At 48.7% G+C, this 26,232-nt stretch overlaps 12 protein-coding genes across 12 annotated transcripts; 8 read left to right on the forward strand and 4 right to left on the reverse strand.

Moving 5' to 3' along the window:
• Positions 1–894: 894 nt before the first annotated feature.
• On the reverse strand, positions 895–2,403 carry BO87DRAFT_397016 (phosphotransferase enzyme family protein; the record flags this gene model as incomplete). Its single annotated transcript, XM_025625278.1, has 6 exons — positions 895–1,152; positions 1,206–1,600; positions 1,650–1,877; positions 1,938–2,154; positions 2,206–2,324; positions 2,355–2,403. 6 exons carry the CDS (start codon positions 2,401–2,403, stop codon positions 895–897), a joined length of 1,266 nt encoding a protein of 421 aa, XP_025479728.1.
• Positions 2,404–3,618: 1,215 nt separating this feature from the next.
• BO87DRAFT_406797 (GFA family protein) lies at positions 3,619–4,475 on the forward strand. The gene is made up of 3 exons (XM_025626021.1): positions 3,619–3,816; positions 3,880–4,042; positions 4,105–4,475. Exons 1-3 carry the CDS (start codon positions 3,751–3,753, stop codon positions 4,296–4,298), a joined length of 423 nt encoding a protein of 140 aa, XP_025479729.1. The 5' UTR covers positions 3,619–3,750; the 3' UTR covers positions 4,299–4,475.
• A 506-nt stretch (positions 4,476–4,981) lies between these two features.
• On the forward strand, positions 4,982–6,055 carry BO87DRAFT_459113 (hscarg dehydrogenase; the record flags this gene model as incomplete). The annotated part of the gene is made up of 1 exon (XM_025628926.1): positions 4,982–6,055. The coding sequence occupies exon 1, from the start codon at positions 5,138–5,140 to the stop codon at positions 6,053–6,055; it is 918 nt and encodes a 305-aa protein (XP_025479730.1). The 5' UTR covers positions 4,982–5,137.
• A 118-nt stretch (positions 6,056–6,173) lies between these two features.
• Positions 6,174–7,324, reverse strand: BO87DRAFT_397019 (double-time; the record flags this gene model as incomplete). Its single annotated transcript, XM_025625279.1, has 4 exons — positions 6,174–6,565; positions 6,632–7,135; positions 7,184–7,256; positions 7,304–7,324. The coding sequence occupies 4 exons, from the start codon at positions 7,322–7,324 to the stop codon at positions 6,174–6,176; spliced, it is 990 nt and encodes a 329-aa protein (XP_025479731.1).
• Positions 7,325–8,009: 685 nt separating this feature from the next.
• Positions 8,010–9,839, forward strand: BO87DRAFT_397020 (uncharacterized protein; the record flags this gene model as incomplete). The annotated part of the gene is made up of 2 exons (XM_025625280.1): positions 8,010–8,396; positions 8,454–9,839. The coding sequence occupies 2 exons, from the start codon at positions 8,010–8,012 to the stop codon at positions 9,837–9,839; spliced, it is 1,773 nt and encodes a 590-aa protein (XP_025479732.1).
• Positions 9,840–9,982: 143 nt separating this feature from the next.
• On the forward strand, positions 9,983–10,726 carry BO87DRAFT_406799 (uncharacterized protein; the record flags this gene model as incomplete). The annotated part of the gene is made up of 2 exons (XM_025626022.1): positions 9,983–9,996; positions 10,111–10,726. 2 exons carry the CDS (start codon positions 9,983–9,985, stop codon positions 10,724–10,726), a joined length of 630 nt encoding a protein of 209 aa, XP_025479733.1.
• Positions 10,727–11,215: 489 nt separating this feature from the next.
• BO87DRAFT_376624 (D-2-hydroxyacid dehydrogenase family protein) lies at positions 11,216–12,415 on the forward strand. The gene has a single exon (XM_025623336.1). The coding sequence runs from the start codon at positions 11,264–11,266 to the stop codon at positions 12,287–12,289; it is 1,026 nt and encodes a 341-aa protein (XP_025479734.1). The 5' UTR covers positions 11,216–11,263; the 3' UTR covers positions 12,290–12,415.
• Positions 12,416–12,543: 128 nt separating this feature from the next.
• On the forward strand, positions 12,544–13,352 carry BO87DRAFT_359020 (uncharacterized protein; the record flags this gene model as incomplete). The annotated part of the gene is made up of 1 exon (XM_025621497.1): positions 12,544–13,352. The coding sequence occupies exon 1, from the start codon at positions 12,822–12,824 to the stop codon at positions 13,350–13,352; it is 531 nt and encodes a 176-aa protein (XP_025479735.1). The 5' UTR covers positions 12,544–12,821.
• A 1,517-nt stretch (positions 13,353–14,869) lies between these two features.
• Positions 14,870–17,833, forward strand: BO87DRAFT_436157 (5-methylthioadenosine/S-adenosylhomocysteine deaminase n1; the record flags this gene model as incomplete). The annotated part of the gene is made up of 7 exons (XM_025627802.1): positions 14,870–15,140; positions 15,189–15,320; positions 15,370–15,672; positions 15,717–16,492; positions 16,912–16,942; positions 16,978–17,688; positions 17,805–17,833. The coding sequence occupies 7 exons, from the start codon at positions 14,870–14,872 to the stop codon at positions 17,831–17,833; spliced, it is 2,253 nt and encodes a 750-aa protein (XP_025479736.1).
• Positions 17,834–18,577: 744 nt separating this feature from the next.
• BO87DRAFT_406805 (uncharacterized protein) lies at positions 18,578–20,444 on the reverse strand (the record flags this gene model as incomplete). The annotated part of the gene is made up of 5 exons (XM_025626023.1): positions 18,578–19,010; positions 19,080–19,487; positions 19,550–19,716; positions 19,777–20,021; positions 20,423–20,444. The coding sequence occupies 5 exons, from the start codon at positions 20,442–20,444 to the stop codon at positions 18,578–18,580; spliced, it is 1,275 nt and encodes a 424-aa protein (XP_025479737.1).
• A 2,426-nt stretch (positions 20,445–22,870) lies between these two features.
• BO87DRAFT_406806 (C6 finger domain protein) lies at positions 22,871–23,879 on the reverse strand (the record flags this gene model as incomplete). Its single annotated transcript, XM_025626024.1, has 2 exons — positions 23,401–23,879; positions 22,871–23,293 (listed from the first exon to the last, which is right to left on the reverse strand). The coding sequence occupies exons 1-2, from the start codon at positions 23,545–23,547 to the stop codon at positions 22,871–22,873; spliced, it is 570 nt and encodes a 189-aa protein (XP_025479738.1). The 5' UTR covers positions 23,548–23,879.
• Positions 23,880–24,221: 342 nt separating this feature from the next.
• BO87DRAFT_376627 (uncharacterized protein) lies at positions 24,222–25,074 on the forward strand. Its single transcript, XM_025623337.1, has one exon. The coding sequence runs from the start codon at positions 24,574–24,576 to the stop codon at positions 24,895–24,897; it is 324 nt and encodes a 107-aa protein (XP_025479739.1). The 5' UTR covers positions 24,222–24,573; the 3' UTR covers positions 24,898–25,074.
• The last annotated feature ends 1,158 nt before the right edge of the window (positions 25,075–26,232 follow it).

A 26,232-nucleotide genomic window follows, 5' to 3' on the forward strand; every position in this document is an offset into this window, starting at 1 on the left:
GTCACGACCAAATGAGTGGGATGAACGATTACGTATAAGGGACGACGTGATGTTGATGATCGAACTTTCCCTACTTTGGGCTGTAGGATACGGTGATCTGGTGCCAAGTCCTGGAACCAGAAGCGACTGGTCTGTTGGTGTCCTCGCTACTTTCTTTGTCTATTTCCGTCTGTGTCTTTTCCTCATAAGCATTGGGATGCGCTAGGATTTCCTTCGTGTTGATCACTTCTCTTTGTTCTTCCATTTCCTTTCGCTTTCACTGTGTTAAATTCCCCACATTGTTTCTACTTTTCTCTTCGTTGAGCCCGTCAGCCGCAGGTGACAAGTCACATGGCGTGCCTGCGGCGATGGAGCAGGAGTGCTCGGTTACGGCATTGGCCTGATATATTTCTTTTACTTCTATTTCTTTTTCTACTACATGTCATTACAGCCACAGTGGATACTGTTTCTTATGTTCAGATAGCTCTAATGTGACCTGAGGTATCATCTGCCTCTGCAAGACTACATACTTTATCCAGCAGGTCTTCCCCCCAGGCAGTAAGTATTTCAAACTATTGGTTAATAGTTCGAATCCGGCAAGCTTTTTCACTTATAAGATTGGGTTATTTGTATTCATTATTCCCGGTATTAGTAATTATGGCGATGGATACGGAGTGAAAGGAACCGATATATAAGATACTTTGTTAAACGCCTTCGATGTTCTTTTCTTGTTTTTATCTCTTCATAATACTATCATGTCAGCTCTTGCTCTTCTATTGTGTCAGTACTTGGCTATAATATGGTATGGAATTACAATAATACAATACGACTACTAATCTAGCCCTTGAAGAAGTTAGACCATCAATGGTTCGCTCACAGAATTTTCCAATCATGTATTAAGGAGCCCAATTCAAGTTAATAAACTTCGTCACGATCCCTAAATAGCCATCCTTCTTCCAACAGCCGAATGTCTTCCTCATCCCCTTCCGCACTCGCTATTAGTGCAGACTTGAGTTCCGCAACTCTCTGGACAGTCTCATCATAGCGTTCGTTACTGACCCATCCCTCTTCGGACACACCACCGACTTGATCATACCACTGACTCACCACCTTGTTCAGATTGAGCCATGTTTGTTCTTCATCGTGAGAGTCATTCAGTTCTTCCGCTGAGAACTTATAGGGCAGTGCTTCCCCTCTGTATCAGGTAGGTGAGGCCAATATTCCACCATCCGGACTAAAGCTCCCTTCAAAGTGACTAGATTTCCACTCCACTGACGGCCCGCCCTATCAACGAGATGCTGCCGGGGAAGCAGAGTGGGGTCACGTAAAGCTTCAAGATGGGGTTTGTTGTAATGACCGTTGAAGATATGGTAATAATAAGATAGTAAACGTCGCCGGTAGAGTTCATCCGCCTCGGCTTTTACCTGGGACGACAGGGCCACATAGTTCGAAGGAAGTGATGGTTCTCTAAGATCAGTTGACTGTTGGAGATCAGGGATTTCAAATGCACGAGGATAGCCAGCTGCCAACAGGCGTGGCTCAATGAAGGTGTGCTGCCAGTCAATGATACAAGACACAGCACCAGACTCTGGTGAAATAAAGATATTGTTTGGGTTCATATCTTTGACTTATTAGAATGAACGATGGCACGACACAGTTTGAAGACTTACCAGGATGCCGAAGAGTTGGTTTATTAAGACGGCTATTTGTGTCCTTCGGAAGCAGAAATGGAACTAAGGCGAGATACTTGTCCAGAAGTGGCAAGTAATCAGCCGGATACTTCAACCCAGGAAAGACGCCATTATATGGGAAGTCCAATTCAACTGGTTTCCCAAAGCAGCGGATCCATTCAGCCTCTTTTCTAGCAATACACGCTAGGTACACTTTATGGTTGTTCTCTGTGAAGATGAGAAAATGGAGGAATTATCATGTCCGACATAGAAACTCACAGGGTCCACGATCAATATTCAGAGCGGCTCTTTTACCGTACGAAAACATGTAATCCGCTGTTGGACCGATACAGAATACTTCAGAGTCTTCGTTGTGTGGTACGTCGGGAGCATATAGTGCAGCCTGATGGTCCTGCTTAATGTCCGTTTTGAAGTGAAGGCTCCCCATAGAGCCAAAAGGAATGTTGAAGAACTTCTTCTCAATCTCAACGAAGCTCGATGCAAGCTCACGCCGATCACGTTTGCTCATGCCATGCCATTAATTCTGTAATCCAACACCCTTTGCCTTCTCCATTAGGATGTATTCCACACCGACAGGGTTATCCTCTGAAGACGAATACCCATATAGCCGGGGCACAGGGATGCCTTTTGCATGGAGGAAGCATAGGGTAGCAGCTTCGCTAGCAGTGGCATATTACTTGTGACCGGTAAAGCGATATGGTATCTTCGCAATAACCTCGAATCCGTCATCCATTGTTATGAGGAAGACACGATTGAAGCCACCCTCTGCTAATTTAGCGATGTGAGTAGCATGCCCATGGTCTCTACCGACAAACTTTTCAGTTTCTCGTAAAAGAGCAATATGATCGAAATCAACGTAGCGTTCGTGTAGCCGGAGTGATTCGTTAAAAATAAATCTACCAGATGTATAAGAGTACAGGTCGTAATTTGCCGCAGTCCCAGAATGGAAGCTGCGGGCCGCGTGTTGCTTCAGTCCCATGAAGCGGCAATGTGCTTGCCAGGGCAAACGGAAAAGAGATGTAATATTGAGATTGATTCGTCTAGACATCGGAGAGATGGTTTGGGTTCAGGGTCATAGGATTGCTGCCCTGTGATGAAATTCTCTTTCGGAGGACGAGAGGATTAATTTCCATTGACGTACAGACACTCGGACGGCTCCTTGATAAGCCAGTCCGAACTGCAGCCCGACAACACAATGCGCCCGCCCGGGCTGCCCCTTGCGGCAGCCCACCTGCTTCTCTCCTATACAGACTCATTGTAAGGACTGAGAGGCACTAATAGTAATTTTTACATTCTTATTCGTACAGGATCGCCTCTTTCACTTACAAATTGTACTGGAAGATAATTTTGGTCAGCCAAGTTGCAGAGAATAGATAGAGTCATATTCCGGGTACGCTGGCTTACTCTGCAAAACCATCTGTAGCATCAGTGTGTAGGAATAGAATAGTTTATGAATTAATTGATTTTTCTTTTTTTTTTTTTTGGTCGGATAGTAAATAATGAGTGGTCTCAAATCAAGCAACTTTCAAGCATTGCAGGCAAAGTATCATATATACGTTACTAAGACAAGGGGTAAGGCGTTATATGATAAGAATAGGCAGTGCTAAATTAGAGTAATGCAGACTAATACTACTTACTATGCTACACTAATACCCCGCTCGCTCAAGGAAAGACTCTTGTTTTAGTAGATCTATGGCTGATTTGTCTTTCGCAAGGTCCGAGGCCTAGTTTAGTCACTCTACTCCTCAGGCCGATGAGGTATCCCAGATAACACTGTACAGTAGTTATAGTAGTTCGCTGATTCGTATATAGTTGCCACCAATGCACTAGTAGTTGAAAACTAATTAGCTGAAACGCCGCCACGATGACTCAACGGGGAGGTGTTGGGCTTCAATAACTACCTACCTCAACCCCAACCCGCTTACGTTGGGATTACCTTAGCTTTGTAATCTGTTCTCAGCTCACCCTTTTAACTTGAATATATAGCCGCCTCATCACTCCCAGTGCAGAAGAACTTTCATAAGGCACATTTCAGAAAGATATTTTCTGTATATAATATCCAACAACCCATACTCTGACAATGACGACAGGCAGCTGCTTCTGCGGGAATGTCCAAATTGAGCTTAGTGGCGAGCCTATGATAGTGGTTAGTACCTGACTAGGTATCTACCCTCCTTCAACAAGAATAGTTCTTCTAATTAAGAAATAGGCCCTCTGCCACTGCCATGACTGCCGCAAAGTCACAGGCACTCTGTATTCCTACAACTTCGTGTTCAAAGATGACAACGTGAAAATCACGGGGAATCCCAAAGAGCTACCCAAGACGTCTGACAGCGGAGTTCGGATCGTGAACCATTTCTGTGGTGACTGTGGTATGTGGATATGTCGATCACTCAATTTCTGCATAACATCAATTGACCTATGGTGCTGGTAGGTACGCCGCTCTTCGGATATAAAGTAAATGCCGATGGAAGCGCGGGTGATTTCAGGGTCGTGCGTGCTGGTATTTTCGATGATGAGACAGTAAATAGATACAAGCCAGGACATGAAGTCTTTACCAAGAGACGGGTATGTTGGCTTGATGCTACGGAAGGGGCTGAGCAGTTTGAGGGGATGGCGCCTCTGTGAGGCATAAAATGTTGCGGTGGGACCGTAGGTAACTTACGAGATAAGGCTGAATGGGTAGTGTTTCGGCGTTTCATTGAATGGATTATCACTCACTGTTACCCAATGAACGGACTTTTATGCATGCCGAATAACTGTTTTCTGAGTTCTTACTAAAAAGCTTTTAGCATCAAACCTGCCATGGGGAGACTGTCCAGATCTATGAAGATTGTGGTCGACTTAAAGTGTCAACGTTAAGCTTGCAGCTTCCGGGCGGAAAGTGGAGCCGGGGTCTGGCTACAGGGTACCATGTCCATGGGACTCAAAAGTGCAAATAAATCAAGGACCTTGGTAGACAGATCGATGCCATATCATGTAGTCTCATACAAGGGGTGAATAGTAAGCGAGCCACGTGCACTGGTTGTCCCCCAATGTATCTACCGATCTAACTTTTTCTGTCCGCGTATGCAAGGGATAAATAATAGTAGATCTAATAGACAATCATCATAATTATACAATATTGTGCCCAAGAGAAGCAATTATACCATTCTAACATACTTCTAAATCCTACTTGGACAAAAATTCATCTCTAAGCTAAGCAACTAAATTCGTGACACCCTCGGCCCATGCCGGTTCTAAGAACCCGGACACCGACCAGTCCCCATGCCGTCTATATCCGCCCCTAACGACTAGATGCAACGCAGGATCCGGCCTCCATACAATCTCCGACCGGATGTATATACAAAGTCTGAGTATACTATGTATACTTAATACAGCAGCTTCACCACTACCACAACCGTAACTCAACAACCAACCAATCAATACACACTTACATCATAAAATCTCAACCACCTAACCACACAATGTCCCCCCAAATCCTCACCATCCTCCCCGCCACCAGCCAACAAGGCCTCTCCATTATCTCCGCTATAACCAACCACCCAACCCTGCGAACCGAATACACTCTCCGCGCCCTAGTCCGCAACCCATCCTCTCCAACAGCCCAATCCCTCACCAAGCAAAGCATCGAAGTCCTCCCCACGGACCTCAACAACCCAGCCACCCTCACCCCAGCCCTAACCAACACGCACACCCTAATCCTAATAACCCTAACGGACTACTCAGTCCCAGACCTCAAATACCAAGAACTCACACAAGTACAAAACGTCATTTCCGCATGTCCCAGCACCATCAAACACATCATCTTCAGCAGTGCCGTGCCCGCCCACCCTCACGGGCGGGAAGTAGACGTCTTCGACTCGAAGTTCGCTGCTGAGGAGGCACTACGCACACTCTCCTCATCCCACGGCATCAAAGTATCAGTGTTCTATCCGGGCATGTTCATGCAGAATTTCGAGACGTTCATGAGGCCTCTTCCTGATCCGGAGGAAAAGGCGGACTTGGTTGTGTATAATGTTATGGATGGGGGGAAGAAGATCCCGCTGATTGATGCGGTGAGGGATTTGGGGAAGTTTGTGGTTCCGATTCTGACGGGGGAGACTGAGAGGGTTTATGCGGCTAATGGGGTTTGGTCGTTTGAGGAGGTGGTGGAGATTATGGGTAGGGTGATGGGCAAGGAGGTTCGGTATGTCAGGATGGAGGAGGAGGTGTATGCCGGGTTCATGCCGGGGCAGAAGGGGTGGCAGGTCGTGGATATGTTGAGGTTTTATGAAGAGGTTGGGTATTATGGGGGGTATGAGGAGGGGAAGGTGAAGGAGACGTTGGGGTTGGTGGAGGGGGTTAGGGGGTTTGAGCAGTTTGTGGGGGAGAAGTTGGTTTAGTTGGAGTGAGTGGTAGTTTCAATTTGGCTTTGAGTAGTGCTGTACTATCTATCTGTTTCTGTTTATCCTTATGGTGGGGTTGTTTCGGGTGTTCTAGAGAAGAGTAGATATTTCGCTACTAGCTAAGGTTGCTACTTGACGAAAAAGATACATACGCTTCCTCAGCTGGTTCTGCAATTGCTTCCTTAAAGCGCTTTTCTGTCCAGTCAAAGACATAGTTGTGGCTGAATCCCTGCCGCTTGAATTCGGCTGCGAATCTCTGCCGGAGCTTAGAGTAGTTCGGCCGCTGGTTATAGCGCAGCGATCTCACGTGTTCAAAGTATTGTCTGAACACTGCTGGGAGATCTTCGCACAATTCATCCAAAGTGATACGTCTTTTCTTGCTGCCCATCTGCTGTTCGGGACTTTGCCCCCCGATAGTAGTTGTCATACCACTCCAGGGTAATTTATCTTTGAGAAGGTCAATGAGCACGTAGCCAAAGCTCTCCATGTCATCACGATACGTCTGACCTACACGAAGGTTAGTATTCTGCAGCAACTAGTATATCGTCAGAATGGTAATAAGGGATAACATACAATGCAACTGATGCGCAGCCCTAGGTGCATAGTCGTTCGTACCCAAGAACGAATTTGCCTGATCTCCGTTATGATTCATCGGATTGCCAGGTGCCAGCACCTTCTCATGCGCCAGGCCCATATCCACAAGATAAATCTTATTTCCCTCACGGCCTCTCCCCATGAGGAAATTATCCGGCTTCAAATCCCGATGGATAATACCCTGGTCATGCAAAGACTTTAATCGACAAATCGCTTGGTCGGCTATCAAAAGAACTGTCTTGAGGCTAAATTCTCCCCCGCAGAAGTATCTGAGGTCCCAGAGACTGGGGCCTAGAAGTTCCATACCCATGACGCGGTACTCATCACAGACGTCGGTAGGGAAGTGGAGTTTAAGCATGCCGGTGGATTTGCCCTTTTGGAGCTTCTCGTAGAAGAATGACTCCCTGGTGAGGGAATCAAAGAGCTTGGTGCGTTCCATTTTGAGCGCAACGCGCTCTCTGGATTTGGTGTTGAGGTCGGTTGCTGGGATGGTTAGTCTGTGTAAAGGGGGAAAGAGAGATGGGGGGTTACCTTCATAGATTTCGCCATAGGTTCCTGAAGAGATGTAATTGACTAGTTTGAAACGGTCTGCGACGATGATATCCTGTTCTCAGTCAGCCACTGTTTCTTGTGAAAGTTGAACTCACTCACGAGTTGTTCCAATTTTTCCATTTTGGATTGAATCTATTGAATGATGCTAGGGATGTGTACACGAGAGAGAGGGGGAAGGTGGAGAAGCCATAGATGCTTATAGTAGGCTATGTGCTTATAGTAATCTATCATAACAATAACAATGATCATAAAGGAAATGGGAATGCTTTCGCTGATGTTTGTTTGTTAGATATTTTTGAATGGGTTTGAAGGTGTGAGACTTTGCTGGCGGTGTTTGAATAGCATAATGGGCGTCTAGGCAAACAATGGAAGTCATTATGGAGTGTTTCAGGAATAGAAAAGTATAATGAGCATTATACGTCAGGTATTAGCCGTCTGAACAATGCACCTGCCTTAAGGGTAGAACATGATGCTGTATATAGATACCACAGTATCACAAACAAGGGAAGCTCTTTCTATTGAGCAGTCTACAATAAAATCTCAAAGATTTCTTGAACACCCTTCTGCCTGAAACTAGTGAACAAAGTCTCTAACACCTGAACTAGACAATAGACCACTGTTGTCAGCAACACCATACCGCTGAAACAAAGAACCAACACAGGCAAACAATGAACCCGGCGTTTACAATGCACTGTGCAACCAACCCGCCTATATGTAGAAGCAAAGCAGGGCGGGACTCTCAAGATGTGTCATGGTCAAATCCAACACTTCCTACAAAAAGAAAGATCAACCGCACTGTACCACTATGGCACACACTCCGCCAAACGCCAACCAACCCCACCAAAAGGCCAGCGCAAAGCGTGTCAAACGCGAGCTAAAATCCCAGCACACCAGCCCTCCGCAAGTATCCCAACCAGCTCGTCATCTAGATCCACTGCCCTTGAAAGGAGGAATGGCAAAAACGAAGAAGTCGGCTGCCCGTCGAAGGCAAAGAAAGCTTTTCAGCCAGCAATACTGGGATCAGCATCCAAAGATCCATTTGACTTACAGCGCACTTATGGAGTTCCGCCACCGCGAAGGAAAGATCAGATGGGGAAACGGTCGTGACGAGACACCACCTTTGAAAACTGACTGCAAGTCTGTCGAGGACTTTGCGAGAAGAGGCGGGCCAGATCTGACGCACCTGTGTGATGTAGGCTTCTGCCTTTTACTATAAGCCAGATTCATTACAAGCTAATGTCTAATCTAGTATCAACATCGTAACAATCGAAACCGCGAATTCGATGTCCCCAAACTCAGTATGCCCGCTATCTACGACATGAATTTAGAAGGCTATCTGAATCATAACGGGGCCGAGAAACGGTTTGGTAGGGAGCGCGAGCCGTTCAATATCGGTGATCTTCGACGGATAATGATGCAGAATCGATCCGATCTGGATAATTTTGGTCCTGGGGCAGCGCGTGGCATTGGTAATATGTGCAGGCAATATAAGACTAATAGCAACGTGCTGCCAGGCATCTACCTGAACCTCTTCGGCGCCCGATATGACAGCACCAGGAGGCATACAGATGGACCGTTAGAGGGAACGATAACAGCACTCAAAAAGCATTTCTACAATATGAATCCCATAGTGCCGCACATGATTTCGGCCAGGCCTGATCTCGTCGATGGAGCCGATCCGAAGGCCCTCGTGGGCCAAGTGAAGGAGGAGAGTTCGGGAAGTGAGCCTGTGTGGTCGGGCAAAAGAGGAATTGGGCAGGGAAAGGACAAGGCGACGGGAAAGGGGAAGGGGGTAGACAAAAGCACAGACCAAAAAGGAGACCAACCAACAATACACACAGAACTTGAGGGATATATCACCCCCTATCACCTCCTGGAAGGTGCGAAAGAAGACAAAGAAGATCCTGACAAGATGATCTTGCCGAATTTCTTCTTATACAACATATGCAAGCATGACGATCGACTTGCTGGAGAACGTGCTGCTTTGCATAGTGGTGCTCTTGGAGCACGGGCACTCTTTGAGCTCGAGCATTATGGAAAAGACTATATTGAATTTAGCGGAAAGGCGCACACATTCGTTGCCGTGCTTGCGACTACCCATATGACTATCTACGCTGTTCATCCTATTCCTCCTCAAGAAGAGGGGAGAAGGATGGACTTTCAGATTACGGCGATTAAGGCGTTCAAGTTATTTGATAGGGATCTCGGGCAAGATCAGCTCGTCGCAGTTGTTAAGAATGGGGTTACTGCATTGAGGAATCTCAGGGAAGAGGCACATCGCTATCGGCAAAGGCTCATTCGGAAAGCAAACGGCGACGATGGCGACGACGATGACAGCAATAATGGAAACAGTTCCCAAAGCTATAGTGGATCAGGCAGCAGCACTAGAGCAAAAAGCAGCACTGGAACTGGCAGTAATTTTGGTGGTGAAGGCAATGGTGGTGATGGAGGCAATGGTGGTGACGGTGGTGATGGACAAAAGCAATATGACGGTAGCATGGAAAATGGCAGTGACAAAGCTGACAGAAAACAAACTCTGAGTGGATCAGCGACGGAAAGAAAAACGGGAGCAAATGCTGGAATAAGCCTTTTAGAATCTATGTACAAACTCGTGGGACGACGAGCACAACCGTGACGACCTGACTGAATTGATTTTTATGCATCATCATACTTTATATAGCTTCCATACTATACATTTATACATTGATTCCACAGTCTCACCCTAGCATGAAATGAAAAGTACCACTCAATCAGACCATCATGACAGTAACACAAACCATGAAGCCACAAAAGTCACGCCCCCAGCAAGTAGTATAAAAAGTCAACACAAGTATGATCTATCGAATTGTCAGTCTTCAATCTCCCAACCCCACCACCATCATTAAAACCGTTCCCACACCATCAAGCCCATCCAAAATGAACCCCCCAAACCTCCTCCCCCACAACCACACTCATTATCATCATCACCACCAACCTCCAACCCTAACAACCTACCTAACGCACCTCCCCTTCCTCCCCCTCCACGACCGCATCACCTCCCTCCACCATCTATCCCAATCCCTCACCCCCCAAATAACCCCCACGGGCACACGCCTCATCAACCACCCATCCTTCACCGGCCCGGCACCCCTAGACCACCTCGGCACCATCTACATCACGACAGGCCGCGACTGCGTGGCCAACAACGCCGACCTGACCACACGCATCCTGCACGCCGACGTCGGCGCGCTTCTCGAATCCATCTACGAAAAGAGCAGGGAGTTGCTGAATGCTCGTATCCAGGACGGGAGTGTCGTCTTGTCCGAGGAAAATAAGCTCCGGGATGGTGCGGGGGCGTGTTGTCGTGGTGAACCGGAGGTGATGTTTCGGGAGGGGTGGGCGGTGGAAGAGGCGTTGTGGTTTTATAGAGTGGATTTTGAAACTAGGTGGGAGGTTGCGGATCGGGATGGGGAGAGGGTGTTGTTTAGGGCGAGTGTTGGGATGTTGGAGAGGGCGGCGGAGTGGGAGGGGGAGGGGATGTAGGAGGTGGTGGTGGTGGTGGTGGTGGTGGTGTGCTACGCTGTTTGGATGTTTGGACATTTGGATAGGTGCTGGGAGCTACTTAGGATAGCTTGTTGATCTGCCGGGTGGATGTAACCTGATAGCAGTATGGAGGAATAGCTCTGTGCTCCCATGATCTGTTTGCTGGGATGGGTGGTGGAGTGGAGTATCCGGGGTAGATCTACAGTGGGACAAAATGAAAAGTATTTGTTTCGTAGTTTAGTTGGGTGTATGGTGCTCAGGAATGAAATATCCCCTTTTAATGTCGATAATGGTACATATACACTATATATTTTAAAATTAGAGATTTAGAGTACTGTCCCTGCATCAAGACCCTTTATCCGAAGTTGCCCCTCCGATGATCGGTGCGGGGAGAATCTGAGCTCATCGCGGGGTTCCGGATATACCCTCATCCCGGGTTATAAGCCGGCTTTTCCTACCAATTATTAATCACCATAGATAGTTACTTTCTATCCATCACCTCTACACGCATTCATTCTACATAGACACACCATCAGGATGCCTCCCAAAGTCGCCATTCTCGATGACTACCAAAACATCTCCCCCCGGCACTTTGCCCACCTGACCTCCCGCGTCGACATCAGCTACTTCCCCGACACTCTGAACCCGCGCGACCCCGCCCAGCACAAGCAACTCATCCAGCGCCTGTACCCATTCGAGGTTATCGTCACTCAGCGCGAACGCACTCCCTTCTCCAAGGAGACCTTGTCCGCGCTCCCCAACCTCAAGCTTCTCCTCACTACCGGCACGCGCAACCTCGCCTTGGACTCCGCCTACTGCGCGGAGCGGGGCATCCCCGTCGCAGGCACAAAGTACCGCCTCACCGGTGTCCACTCCACGGTGCAACACACGTGGGCACTGATCCTCGGAGCAGCACGACACATTGCGCGCGACGACGCAGCCATCAAACGCGGCGAATGGCAGGGATCACTTGGTCTGTCGCTGGCAGGCAGAACGCTCGGGTTGCTCGGTGTCGGGAAGCTCGGGGCGCAGGTGGGGCGGGTAGCAGTCCAGGCGTTCGGGATGAAGGTGATTGCGTGGTCGACGAACCTAACGCAGGAGAAAGCGGACGAGCAAGCAGAGGCGATGGGATTACCTGCAGGTAGCTTTGAGGCCATTCCCCAGAAGCTGGACTTCTTCCGGCAGGCGGATGTGGTGAGTTTACATAATGTTCTGTCGGAGCGGAGTCGGGGGATCGTGGGGCGGGAGGAGCTCGGAGCGATGAAGAAGTCGGCCCTGCTTGTGAACACGTCACGCGGCCCGTTGGTGGAAGAGACGGCGTTGTTGGAGACGCTGAATCGGGGTGGGATTGCCGCGGCGGCGTTGGATGTGTTTGAGACCGAGCCGTTGCCGGCGGATAGTCTGTGGAGAACGACGGCGTGGGGGAAGGATGGGCGGAGTGAGGTGCTCTTGACACCGCATATGGGATATGTGGATGAGCAGATCCATGGGTGGTATGAAGAAGTGGCCCAGAATCTCGAGCGGTGGTTGAATGGACAGGAGTTTACGGTGCGGTTGAATTGAGTTTGTGCTGGTTCTGGTCGTCCTTTGTTTGGATGTTCAATAGAAGCGGGGATGTGTGGAATGGCGTGGACTGATGTCGATATTTCAAACTAACTAACTACCTGGTTTATTGGGCCCAAAAATTAGACTAAGAAACTCATGCACGCATCAAGAATAGGACTGCACTCTAATGCAGACAACCCAGTACTATTACGTGATGTACCTCGGCTGATCCACCAGATAACCATAAACAAGGTGCCTGTTCCGTGATCATTCCCGCCCTCCCACTTTAAACTCCATGACTCTGCCAATAGTCCTGCGTCATCATCTGCTGCCAGATCCACTCGTCTGTAGACATCCTCGGCCGATGCAACATGCTGGAGGTCCTTTGCGCCGATACTTAAGGAGGGGAAGAGGTGTCCGTCGGTACTCCCAGTAACGCTCTTAACTTCTTCCCACCTACCTAACTATCTACCTACAATACAACCTATATTACTACTACTACTACCACCACCACTATCACTACTATTTCTCCATCTACCTCTCCTCCAAAATGGCAACCACAATGACAACCACAACCACCACCGCTACAACAACACAAGAACCTACTCCCACTCACCCCCACCTAATCCAAGTCAACCGCAGCCCGATCCCCTTCGCCAGCGGGGCATACAGTCTGGTGTCCGCACCCGCTGGCTCCCTGCTATGCAAAATCACTGGGACCACACCGTCCAAGAAAGCCTACACATCTGTGCAAACGGGACGGGACAGCCACATCGAGTTGAACTCCGATCTGGTGTACTGCAACCACTCGTGCGATCCGACAGTCAACTTCGACATGCACAACATGGAGGTGCGGGTGGTGGATAACCGCGACTTGAAGGCGGGGGAACCGTTAACGTTCTTCTACCCGTCAACGGAGTGGGAGATGGATCAGCCTTTTGAGTGTACGTGTGGCAGTGGGGAGAAATGTAAGGGACGGATTGATGGTGCGAAGAACTTGAGTACGGAGGTGTTGGGGGAGTATTGGTTGAATCCGCATATTGCTGAGATGGTGGCTGAGAGGGAGGCGGGGAGGAACTAAGGAGTGAGTTGGTGAGGGGCATGCATAGTGGGGGGTGGGGTGGTGTGATGGTAGACTAGAGGCTTGATAGACTTAGACTTTGGTGTATATATGATGAGTGGGTGGATTTGTTGTGCTGTTGGCTTAGATGTATAGAATTGTTGGTGTGTTTAGATCTGAGCGTTTTATATGAGTGGTGGGAGTAGATGGTGGAAATCAGATCTTGTGATTGTTGTTCTGATGGTGGTGTTGCCATTGGGGGGGTATTATAAGGCTGGATGTTTCACGTGCCGAGGTAGAGAGATAAGAGGAATCAATACCATTGTGATTTGTGTTCAGGGGCACCTTAGCTTATTGTCAAGTTAGGAACCTGAGCAGGTGTATTTGGATAAGCTCTCGTAGGATATGTGGATTGTAGCGTCATGTTTACTGACAGGTTATAGTATACCTAATTTGGAAGGCGGGGTTACCATACCACTTGGTAACAGTCATGTGCTTGAGCTCTCAAGTTTCCTATGATTTCAGTCTTGATTCCACTGGAGTTGTCATACAATCAACAATTGCCAACTCGCTTTTCCTTTGTTCTTCTGAGAAGTCTGTTGTTTGACGTGTGATTCTCTCAATACTCTCTATTGCCTCACAAACAGTGTGATAGTATGAGAACAACAAAGGTCTTTTATCTCTATACATACGCTGCTTGAGGTAATACGATGCTGATAAAGTATTCATGCCCAGATAGTCATTGGCAATCACCGCCTGCCGAGAAAGCTGTTGACTATTTAATTTGGTCAGGCCAGCACTACGTTCCCCCTTAGCTCATAACATTCTACAATTCTACAATGATCAGAGAAGTGAACTATTCTCCGATATGACCTGCAAACATGAGCCTGCTTCTCCTACCCAAAGAACCGATGAAAGGGTTAGCTGGAGCCTACATTTCTATCGGATTGACAGATACATTCCATTCTGGCTGCGTACTTGCGGTCTGAAGTGATTGTATTCAGCTAGAAATCACTGCGTAAGGGATAACTGGCACAAAGTACTGCCAATGCAAAGGGTATGATTTCCCCTTGATTAGCGACAGCGAAAAACCATCAGTGACTACAGGATTGGAAGACAGCGTATTTTAAAAGTTATCCAGAGTCTTAAAAAGTGCGCCCACAGCGAAGAGCACCATCTGTATCAATGGAATTGTCCTATATGGCGGCTATTATCGATCTCCGATACCACATTGAACATAAGGTTTCAACAAATTGCTAAGTCCGCAATCCCCTATGTCCGATTGCACTTCCGGCTCAACGGTCGGATTTCGCGTCTTCGGTGTCCGGAGCTTCAGATTTACAAATTAGGCTGTTCTGGAACAGCAAAATAACTCCCAAAGGAGTGACGTGGAATTCTAGTCACACCACCTATCCGAACACGGAAATTGAGCTCCCTAGCTTCCCCGCTCGATGTCATCGGAACCATGGGAACATTTGTATAAATATCCCGCTTCACGCAGATTAAGTTTTATAGAATCTTCAAGTCATTGTCATAAAATGCCTTCTACGATCTTGCTCCAGAACGCGACCATCCTCGTCCCGTCCGGGGATGATGTTACACCACTCCGCGAGCACTCTCTGTTAATTGAGGGGAACAAGATAGCGCAGATCTCGTCGCATATTGCACCTCCATCGGCCGACACTCAGATCATCGACTGCACGGGCAAGATTGTGTCGCCTGGGTTTATTGATACGCACCATCATCTGTGGCAGACACAGCTCAAGGGACGTCATGCCGACCATACCTTGATAGAGTATATGCCCACTGGTCAGTTAATTTCTTGAACTCGGTGCTATTGGTTGCTTATAGATGTAGGAAACCTTCAACAAATCAATTATTCACCCGAAGATATCTTCTGGGGCCAGCTGGCAGGCTGTCTAGAGGCCTTGGATGCCGGCACCACAACGGTCGTAGATCATGCCCATATGAATGTCACGGCCGCTCATTGTAAGTGGATAAACTCCGATTATTCCAGCTTTAGGCTCACCCAGTATAGCTTTGCATGGCCTCCAAGCCACGGTCTCATCCGGAATTAGATCAATTTTCTGCTACACCCCCACTCTCACTGTCAAGTCATGGAAGCCGGAGATCGTACCTGGCGGAAATTTTCTAGATGATTGGGTGGTAAAGCAGCTGAGTGATCTCGCTACTGCAGCTCCATATGGAGACGGCAGAGTCGAAATAGGGTTGGGCTTCGATGGGGTCATGCTCCCAAAGGATGTCGTGGTATCACTGTACGACAGAGCCCGCAAAGCAGGCACGAAGGTTATAACTACGCACTACGTTCGGGGGCACTTCAGTAGGTTATCCTACACGGAATATGTACAGAACTAACCAGAACAGGTGATGATTCACTTGTCGATCTCCTCGATAGCTATGGTCTGCTCGGACCAGATATCATCCTATCCCACGCAACAAATCTCACATCAAGCGACGTCGAGAAGCTGTCCAAGGCAAAATCATGGGTCTCTTCCACCCCAGGATCGGAACTGCAGATGGCACATGGATACCCAGTCTGCTTCCAGGAGGGATGTAGTAAGATAAGTTCTCTTGGGATCGACTGTCATAGCAGCACCTCTAGCGACATGGTTACCGCTATGCGTCTTGGGTTACAAGCCGAACGAGCTCGTCGGAACGAAGAGGTCATTGCCCGTGGAAAGACTCCCCGCTCGTTGGACCTCTCCGTACAAGACGTTTTCCGTCTGGCAACCATTCAGGGTGCCCGTACCCTACATATGGAAGATAAGTTGGGCTCGATTGAAGTGGGGAAGCTTGCCGATCTAGTCATCTTCGACGGAACCAGCCCGGGGATGGTGTGCGCGAGCGAGCAGGACCCGGTTGCAGCTATTGCCCTTCACTCATCAATTCGTGATATCAATACCGTCATTGTCGACGGCCAGGTGCGTAAGAAGGATGGTCGACTGACACCCGTGGAGATAAGCCCGTCGTTTTCGGAGGTCCATGTGCCCAAGCAGAGGGTGGAATGGGGTCATGTGGCGCAGAAATTGATTGCCAGTCGGCAGAGCATTGAGGAAGCCAGGGTAAAGACTGGTGCCACTGACTTGGATTTCATGGTTTCAGCATCGCTCAAGCTATTTCACGCAGATCAGGCACGGTTTGTATGATCAAGCAGCTGAGCCTGCTCGGTCCTGCAAACTACATTGCTGACGCTCGAACGAGGCTTAAAAGCAGTGAAGAATGCAAAAATCGTAGCCATGGATACAGCCATGCTTGAGAGGCTACAAGATCCGGATATGATGATCCACCGAGAAACAATGTGTGGAATAGGCGGGTTTTAAATTGGGACAACGTTGGGAACTGTCTGTGGAGCAGAAGAAATAAACGTTGGGTGGTTGACATTATGCCGAGGCTCCATTCCCGAGATTACAATATCAGAACCAAACTTCACTCCTACACTACAAGCAGTACAGAAATTGATGAAATCTGTTGCCACAGTCAATCCATACAGGACAGTAGACAAGCTAGTAAATACAACAAATACATCAACCTTGCAAAAACAAGCTTCCTACATGCCCAGACAAGGGATATTTCGTGGGAAATGACACCCCGTCGATCAAGCAAACAGTAGGACGGCCCCGTCTAGACACCACCGCCACCACCACCAACAGCACCGCCATTCTCTCTCCCAATCGTCGCACCCAAGTCCGTCGTGCTCAGCGCACATACCGACTCAAAAAGGAAGCCGTGTTCCGAAATGCGATCGACAGAGCCGAGCAGCTTGAAGCGAGATTCCGCATCGTCAGGGAAGAGGTAGCAGGGCTACTCGCTGATGTCGCCACTGAGGAACAGCAACTACATCCTACAATCCATACTCGCTTAAAACGACTTCATGAGATTCTCCTGTCCGATGACGGTGATGACACTCCCGTCGCAACCAGCACAGACGATACTACACCATTATGCTCTTCCTCATCCTCATCCACAGAACCAGATCCATCTCCATCCGCACAACATCAACATCACCAACAACCAACACACCCCAATAACCACCACCCTCTGACCCACAATCAACCACTCACATTTCTCCCCCCTCCTCTACCAACAAAACACCACACCTACGCCTTCCACGAACCCCGCTTCTTACGCAAACTCCACCGCTACACCCTCGAGCACGCCTACCGTCTCTTCACCGACCCGCGCTCCAACCCATCCACCATCTATCGCGTCTTTCGTCTCGTCCCCTGCATCCGAGATCCACAAAAGACACAGCCTCGCTTCAAGCAGCTCCTGACGGGCGGGTGCACCGATCCGCTAGAAGTGCCGAGATTACCTTTCTATGGTATCGGCGGCGCGGGTACGCATTTCCGAGGTGTTGACGGGGATGTACCGCGAAATAGGAGGATGCCGGGGAGGGTGTTGGGGGTGATGAGCAGTAGTAGTAGTAGTAAGAGTAGGGATGATATGTTGGAGATGTATGGACTTGGAGGGACGTGGTTTGATTGTCGTGATGTCGAGGGGTTTTTGGGATTGATGGGGTGGGATGTAACGAATGGGGGGTTGTTCTTGAGGTGTAGTGGGTCTGGGTCTGGGGATTCTGTGGGGGAGTATGTTTTGGATGTTGAGGGGTTCTTTTCGAGTAAGTGGATTTTTTGATGGTTCCAGTTGGGGTTTGGGTGAAATGCTGATGAGTGATGTACTAGGGCTTCTTCCTGGGCTTGTGATTCTTGGTCGTGCGCCGGGGTTTAGGGAGGTGGATGTTAGGCGTGCGTTGCAGGGTTCGGTGCGGAGAATGGATCATAATATATGATTGACACGCTAGTAGGTAGATCGCTTTGACCTAGCAATTGTTTGCCTCGGGGCTTGGATTGGGTTGATTGTAATATCTGTGTGGGGATGGTTACTATGTTCGGACTTGAATGTAGTATGATAACTGTCGTTATCACTCTTTTCATTTGAACTCAATACTACTGGAAGTAATATTTATCCACAACAAAATAATATTTAGAAAGGCTTTTGTCAGTATATGATCTCGCTTCAGATCAGGAGGGCATAGCGCAGACATCAACATCAAGTGATATGTCTAAGAGCCAACATCTACAGGTACGGCCAGAACCCATCAATAATAACAAATATTAATTTCAAATGTCCTCAAATGCATCTAAGCACAAGATTCTTCACCTCTTACACTTCTTATCCAAGGCATGGTAGTATCGCCCCCTCGATATAAACAATATACAACTCCGTCAATTCGCACCAAGATGATCCAACTTCGCCTTCGAAAACGGACACATCGCCACTCCCCTCGCCTTAATCACCTCAATACCACCTCTCATCTCCTCCACTCCCTTACACTTCTGTGGCTCTGGCCCAATTGTCATCAAATCGTATCCTTGTGATTGATACCGGTCCCCACGCGAACCAGGCACCTTGCCTCCGAACAATCTAATCAGCAAGGCCCCAGGACCCCATTTCGACCATGCAGTAGGTCGAATATACCACGGTTGCAGGACCTTTCTCTCAAAGTTGTACAACTTCGTCTCCTGATTTGGCACGTCGTGCACTAATTTGACGGCACGGAAAGTCGGACGCGGGAGGGCGAGATATCGGAGGAATAGTTTCCGTGAGGTTTGCACGACGTTAATCAAGAATGATAAGAAGTATCCGGGGGATTCAAGTCTAAGAGATCTGTTAGCACAGGGCCCAATGAATAACTGAAATTGCCACAGGACGATGTATAAAACCCACCCCAAACTCAACCTCATAACCTCATCCAACCCAGCACCCAACATCCGCCTCACCACAGGCCTCACCAACCCCGGAAGCGCAGAATCCACATAAACACGAACATACTGATCATTCGTCTTCGTAAACCTCGCAACCCTCTCCTCATACTGGACCGTCCAACGAGTCAACTCCAATGCAAACTGCACCCCATCCTCCCACCCCTCCGCCTTCGACGGAAGCACATCAAACGGGATTCCCATATCCTCACCCAGATTCTTATGAAATATCCCCAGAGCACAGATCTCCACGTCTGTAAGACCCCGCCACTCTTCTCGCTCAATGACGTTCAGAATCTCAGCGAGTCCATCGCCGAGTGTATGCAGGAGATCGTCGTCGGTGATTTTGTTGGCGCGGCGGTAGCGCGCGTGACTATAGTGGTTAGTCAGAACAAACAAGTTCAATAATACCAATGAGGATATATAACCACATACAGATAATTCATCCTCGCTACAGCAGTCGCATAGCGATCCGAATCTCTCCGCTGGGACTGCGACTCTCGGAGAAGAATCTCTGTGTCGACGGCGCGTTTACCCGCGTTTCGTCGGTTATTCTGGCCTGTCACGGCGAATAGCTTCGACATGGTGGGGATGCCTCCGGCCTGGGATTAGTTAGCTTGGTCGTAGAGTCAGGGGTCTATGCTGTGTATGGTCGTGCGTACCTTCAAGAGAGCCATACGACGAGCCTTGGCAAACGCATAGGGGAATTCTAGCTCTTGTAGTTGGGTTATGATTGCGTGTGCTTCTTCGATGGTCATGCTTGATAGGGGTCTTTTGTTGGTGGTGAATGGGGCTTCTATTGCTGTTTTGCGCTGGTATCGAAGGTGTTGGACTAGGGTTAGGTAGATGGTGAGGGCTAGTATGGCTATGGAGGTGGTTAGGGGGTGGATGGTAATCAGCCATGGTTCTTGTAGGGGGTCGGTGGTGGTCATTTTGTTGTTGTCTGATTTCCTGCAATCTGAGAATGGGTCTGTTGGGGGTATAGAGCTTGTGGATGCAGTGCTTGATTGAATGGGCGAATGAATGATTTTGATGAGGGTATTATCATTCAGAGATGGGATGACTGGCAGATCCAGGATAATTCGTGCGAGGTGGCCGGGTGAAGTTAGATATGTGAACAACAGACTACTGACTTTCAACAAGACTCCCAACAAAAAGAAAGAAAAAAGAAAAATCAGAGACATATGAAAAATGGTTCACGAAATGTTGGTCCCAGATTTCCCCCAGCGAAGGGATTTACTATTAGTATGACCGAGATATTGTAATCCAGGGCTTGCGCCGAGGCCGCTCACTGACCTACCCTAACACCACACCATTGCGAACTCCACATGGTAGAGCATTATTCATGTGTTAAGCATAGCATTATCTCTGATTTCCATGTAGATGGGAACAACATGTGCAATCACATGGATGCTGTCTGACATCTTGAATGTGAACTCCTAACAGTGCCATCGAGTATAGGGCCTAAACAGGGCAATACTGTATCAGGCCTAAATTGTTCCAAAGAAAGTATGAAACAGTCAGTGTGGCCGAGTGGTTTGAGTAATTGTTATCAGTTTAGTACTATGTGGATTACCATCTCAAACACTATACAGTATGTGGCTCTATTGACCATCCCTTGTACAAAATGATACGGGGCATTGTCAAAGAACAACCTAAGAATGTTGCTACTACAAGACCAAAAAAATTATCTTTACCCGCAGCTACCTGCGAACCAGTAGAATTAGGCTTATTTAGACAGCATACATGGACACGCGGAAGCAGGTGATTCATGACCCACTAGATCTATTACAAAATTATATTAGACTGTGTCATAGAAAGGGACTATAAAAGATACTGTAATACTACTTCACAATTCTGAGATTAAGTTGTATCAGGATTTAAGAACCTACAATAAATTTCACTATACTAAACATAGAAACAGTGAAAAAAAAAATCATATAAATCACACTAATCCTCCTTCATAATCTTGCATCTGGGGATATATTAAATTTATTCTTCTCCGCAGCATCAGATATATAGTATCCAATCAATCCCTCATCCCTCCTTTATCGTAGTTAGTCAAAAGCAGCCGTGGAAATCCGGAACCTACTCTACTATGTATTTTAGCGTAGACTAGAGAAATCTCATATTAAATAACCGTAGGAGTACCATCCGTGGTAGATACCACTGCACCACCCGAACACTCATCACTCATGATGAGAAAAATAGTAAAAAGATGACATCATTGCATATTAGGATAGTACTAGAGGAGTACAATAAGCGTTGACTTCCGACGACCAGGGTCTGATCATGACGTTTCCTTACAGGGATATATTTGTCGGCCAATTCCGACAAGGAAACTTCAGAGCATATTACGGTTGGCCCAGTCGGGTGTCCCGGTTTGTCGGAACGAAATTTGGGCGTATAGCCGGGATTTGCATACGGTTCTGTACAGGAGATTACAGAATCTCCATTATTTATGTATGCAGTTCTTGAAAGTGAGTTGGTTCGAATATGGCTAAAGACTATCCCGGCCTGCCAAATCTCAGACCGTTGCAGTGCAGTGTGAGAGTACCTGCGGCTGCAGTAATCTGCAGCGATACCTCTACCACACCAACACAGTTAACCTAACCAGGCAAAGGAATAAAACCAGGCGATCACGCTAGCTCGCCGTTGGCTCATACCCTCAATGTAGACTCGAAGGAATAGTCGGAGCTATGACCCACCCCGGAAAGTCCGAGCAACGCCACGCATTGACGGTTCTTACCGAGGGGACCACCGTGAGCCTTTAGTCTCTGCAGAAGAGCTCTGAAAAGCCAGTAAGATCCCTCAAGTGCAAGCCTAGCGTGGTCGTAGCCGAAGAAAACGACCGTGCTCCAATTTGGATTCTGCATGAATCATACTTTTGTCTTGTGAAACAGAAAAAATGACAGAAAAAGCGAGGGTTGATCCATCGCTTGTTCAGATAGGCCCGTGAGCCGGCAAGTGATCAGTTATGCAGATTAATGTGCACGCCAGACAGACCCAATCATAGGCTGACCTGCATATGCAAGATTTGCTGTCGGTGACCCAACCTCAACCCTGAGCGTTTACCAGCGCGCTATTTCGGGCCCATTGATCGACATATGCTGGGGGGTTCGTGAAGAATGGGCTTATGTAGCCATGATGCCTCTTCCGACGCTCGAGTGCTTCGTCTCCCTTGCTTCCGGTGCCAGAAAGATATGCACCGTGAATTCCACCACCTTTCCCCATCGTAGTCTCCAGAACTGGCTACTTCATTGTTCTCAGTATATGTGGCGCTTAAGGAACCTTCATCCACCCCCACCATAGTAGACAGACAGCACCTAAGACCTGCATGGCTGGTTGTGATGTCTTAAGTTGCATAGACAGGTATCGAAACGAGAGGGCGAAAAGGGCCAGTTCTCAGCCATCCACCCAACCATGCCAGAGCCACCATAGGAGAAGCGAGGAGACGGGAGGATATGGAGATGATAGGAAATCTGTGGTTGGAAGCCTGGCAAATGTATGTTCTCACTTTTTTTTCTTTTAACAGTGAACTAAGGGACTTATATTACCCTTCACATAACCTGGCCCCTTTTTCCCTTCCCCTCGTCTCCTTCACCGAGGCCTCTAACGTAGCTTCTCATAGTCTCGTCGAATAATATGGTAAAACGTGAACCGGTACTGTCGTCGCGTGCTCATGTCGGAGTCGTAGATAGCAAAGGTAAGTTTGTCATCAATTTGATATATATCATCGCTGGTGGTAGGTTCGTTTTATTTCTCGTCATCGGGTAAACCATCCGGCCTGGAGCTCGCCGGCGTGCTGTTGTTGCCGTCTGTCGCCACGGAATCCACCCCGTCGATAATATTTATCTCATCTTTCGGTGCGGAGCGAGCAAGAACGGCCCGGATTTCATCATGAGTTGCGCCCGATCGGATGACGTCGAGAATGCCGTCGATGGTGGAACGATCACCAGATCTTAGCGCCTCAAGGAGTTGTTCCACAAAGCCACGGTAATATTTCAAATCCTCCTGGGCACGCTTGGCCGCGACTTTACGTCGCTTGTCGGCGAATTCATCGATCACGCACTCCCGGTCGTGAAGAGCACATTCAGCGCACGGCGTCCCCGTTGTATCTGCACTACACTGTGATACGGCCAGCCAAGTCAGAGCAGAAAGAGTGAGAAGATAGAAGAACTTAATGGAGGGACCAAATGAACCATTATGATGCATCATAAAGGAAAGGAAACCGCTAGAGTGTACTAGAAGAGCCAAGCTGGGGGGGGGGGGGGGGGGGGTTTCACCTTCGTTCGACGTCGTTTACATTCCCCGCAAGCCGTAGAAGCGCGCTTTATTTTCCCCTCTTCGGGCGCAGCAGCCGGGGTTGGAGGCTCTGGTATCCTCCTTGGGGCAATGGGACGAAAAGGTTTCCCAGACCCTTGTTGGGCCATGACTTAAGAAAGAGTGTGTCTGTATATGATGACAGAGAGGAGAAGAAGCAGCGACGGGAGAAAACAAGAGGCCCGTGGGAGGGGGCCAGCGAAGTGCCAGATAAGATCGCGGGTAGAAAGTTCTAGGAGCACTCGCCTCACTAGGAGGCGCATCTATGCCGGACGACCAGAGAAGGCCCCATGTTCAACGGACTAGCCAGGTCCTGCAGCGTTGTCGCACCGGCGTACCGCGGGCGGTCGAGACGAGCAAAAGTGGGTGGGTTCGAAAAGCTACCATCTGCACTCTCAAGGGGGAAAATCCCAAAAAACTCAAAATTACGGCCCAATACAAGTAGGGGGGAGAGGAGGGAGGGGGGGGGGGAATAGGATCGGTGTGTGTTGTGAATTGTGACACATCAGGGCCTACGCAGGCCCACGGGCCGTCCCCAACGCTGTGGCTCTCCTCCAGCCGTTCCAGGAACAGCAAACCCTCGGGCATTTATGGCCAAGAAGCCGGGTGCAAGAAGATTGTGCCAGCGAAGGAGAAACCCCAGCTGGGAGTGGTTGAGGAAGATGTGCGAGTCAGGTCGACGAGATCAGTGCATGGAACATCCAGCTGGATGGTGACAACCGAACGATCCACCAGGATGGGAGAGTTTGCGATGGCAATGGCTATCAGGGACAGCCCAGCCTTCGTTTTTTGGACAGACCCAGCAGCGGTCAGACAGGGAGTTTGGTGATTAGGCAGTCTCAATAGTCACCAACACGGCGATGCGCAGCTAAAATGCCTAAAGGGCCCATCCGTCCTTCTCCCTGAGTAATATGGTTTTCCCACCACCACTCTTTGGATCAGACTTCGTTCCTCCTTTCCGTTTTGAGCAGCTCTACCGGCGTTCCCCTGTCCAATATTCCTCAGGTATCTGTATAATCTAGTTTTGTTGAACCTTTCCTTTCCCTGTTTCTGCTGTAGGCGATTGTCTGGATGGGATGGTTTCCTCACGCCCCTTCATACACGCTCGAAGAACCCTCTCGCAAGGGGGTTCTTCAATGGAAAATTACTGGGATTGTGCGAGCATAACTTTGACCGAGTCAACGGAGGACCATTGGTTGACTAAAGTAACGGCCGGTACTCTGCACGAATTCAATGCCGGCCTGAAGCCGGATATTTTATCCGTCAAATTTGATAGGCCACGAAAGGATCAAATCGACGGAACGAACAGAGGACCCAGGACCTTAGTCCGCTGGGTCGATGTCTTCGTCAACTGCCTGCTTCCAGAGGATCTTAGCCACAGAGTGACCACCCACGTATACGATGAGGAAACACAGACCAAGAGCGGATTATGCCCCGATTACTGGTTCTGCAAAGCTTAGGTGTGGATGCAGTTCTATGCACCGTGGGCAAGCTGAGTGCCTGGTTTTTGCCCCCAACTTTAGTTTCCTTCATACACTGCAATCCAGAATCCGGGGACTGGGGGAACCAAAGAACGCCGCAACGCTCTAGAAATCCAGTAGTACCGTCACCCAGCAACAGAGGAAGCGCGATTATAATTGAGGATTGAAGTTAAACCAACTGCCGGCTGTTGAGGAGGAGATCAGCTGTCATCGCAAGGCAGGCGCTCACGTGCCCGGGTGGCCCACCGCCGCTAGTCCCGGTCGGACTTGGCCTGGTTTGGAAGTTTAACCCAAGTCTAGATTTTCAACCAGTGGATTGGAGGAGCATTGGGTTTATTCAAATACATGAGCAGGAAGACGTTGGTTGTCGGTTTTACTTTTTGATAGACGTCAGTCATGATCTCTTTTCTTCTCATCATAGCTGGCTGAGCTGATACGAGCTCCCTTCCCCCTCCCCCCAAGCAAAGATTCTCACTTCTTCAAGTTACTCCCTGTGACAAATTATATACTGATTAGACTTCCAAATAGTAACTAACCTCCAGGGGCAAAATTCTACCACCTACGTACTGCCCACAAATAGCCAAGTCTCCGGAACTACGCCGCATCTATATCTTCTGCTTGCCAATCACATATTGATAATCTAACCCCTTCGAGATAGCCGACGCGACTAGAGAATCAACCCTATGGGGTCGTGCTCGGGACCCAGATCGCTAATGCAGTTTCACTAGTTCTCAATCCACTACGTGGCAGAGAAGAAGGTAGGTAAGTGCGAGTTATCGTCTCGAGGAAGCTGATAAATATGTAGATCCTGAACCGCCCAGTTATGCAGCAAGCCACTCCACTACATCCGCTGGCGGCCGAAGCTCGGTTGCGGGAGTGGGGAGTGCGAGCGTTGCAACATTCCAACTAGTATAGGAGCCCGTCAATCGTTGCTATTGTAACCACGGCTCTCTCCCTCTCAATGCGGATGATCAGGAGTATCAAGCGCTTGATAGGCTGGCATCTATGCCGTGGCTGTGGGGTCGTGTGATCGCACACAACAGTCGGTTCGGTACGCCACCTTGATGTCACGAACCAGAGTTGCCTGGTGATGAACCTAATCACTTACCGAACTGCCATCCTTGCTAGACGCATGCGTTCACTTCATGGCCACGGTAATAGCAACATACCGAGAGAGCAAGGATGGGGCAATGGGGGCATCTCGCATGGCTTCCGTGCGCCACCTCATTTCGGAGATAAATTCCTGCGCCAACTATTCGTAAGTTCGTAAAACATCCAATTAACCTGTGGGTTCAACAGGTTTTGGAGCAGGCG

Source organism: Aspergillus neoniger (genome assembly GCF_003184625.1).
Source record: "Aspergillus neoniger CBS 115656 unplaced genomic scaffold BO87scaffold_16, whole genome shotgun sequence".
NCBI lineage: Eukaryota > Fungi > Ascomycota > Eurotiomycetes > Eurotiales > Aspergillaceae > Aspergillus > Aspergillus neoniger.

Coding starts and splice junctions, on each gene's coding strand:
- BO87DRAFT_406797 (XM_025626021.1), top strand. CDS start 3,751: ATGACGACAGGCAGCTGCTTCTGCGGGAATGTCCAAATTGAGCTTAGT. Junction 3,817..3,879: donor GTGGCGAGCCTATGATAGTG/GTTAGTACCTGA, acceptor ATTAAGAAATAG/GCCCTCTGCCACTGCCATGA. Junction 4,043..4,104: donor CCATTTCTGTGGTGACTGTG/GTATGTGGATAT, acceptor TGGTGCTGGTAG/GTACGCCGCTCTTCGGATAT.
- BO87DRAFT_376624 (XM_025623336.1), top strand. CDS start 11,264: ATGCCTCCCAAAGTCGCCATTCTCGATGACTACCAAAACATCTCCCCC.
- BO87DRAFT_376627 (XM_025623337.1), top strand. CDS start 24,574: ATGGAAAATTACTGGGATTGTGCGAGCATAACTTTGACCGAGTCAACG.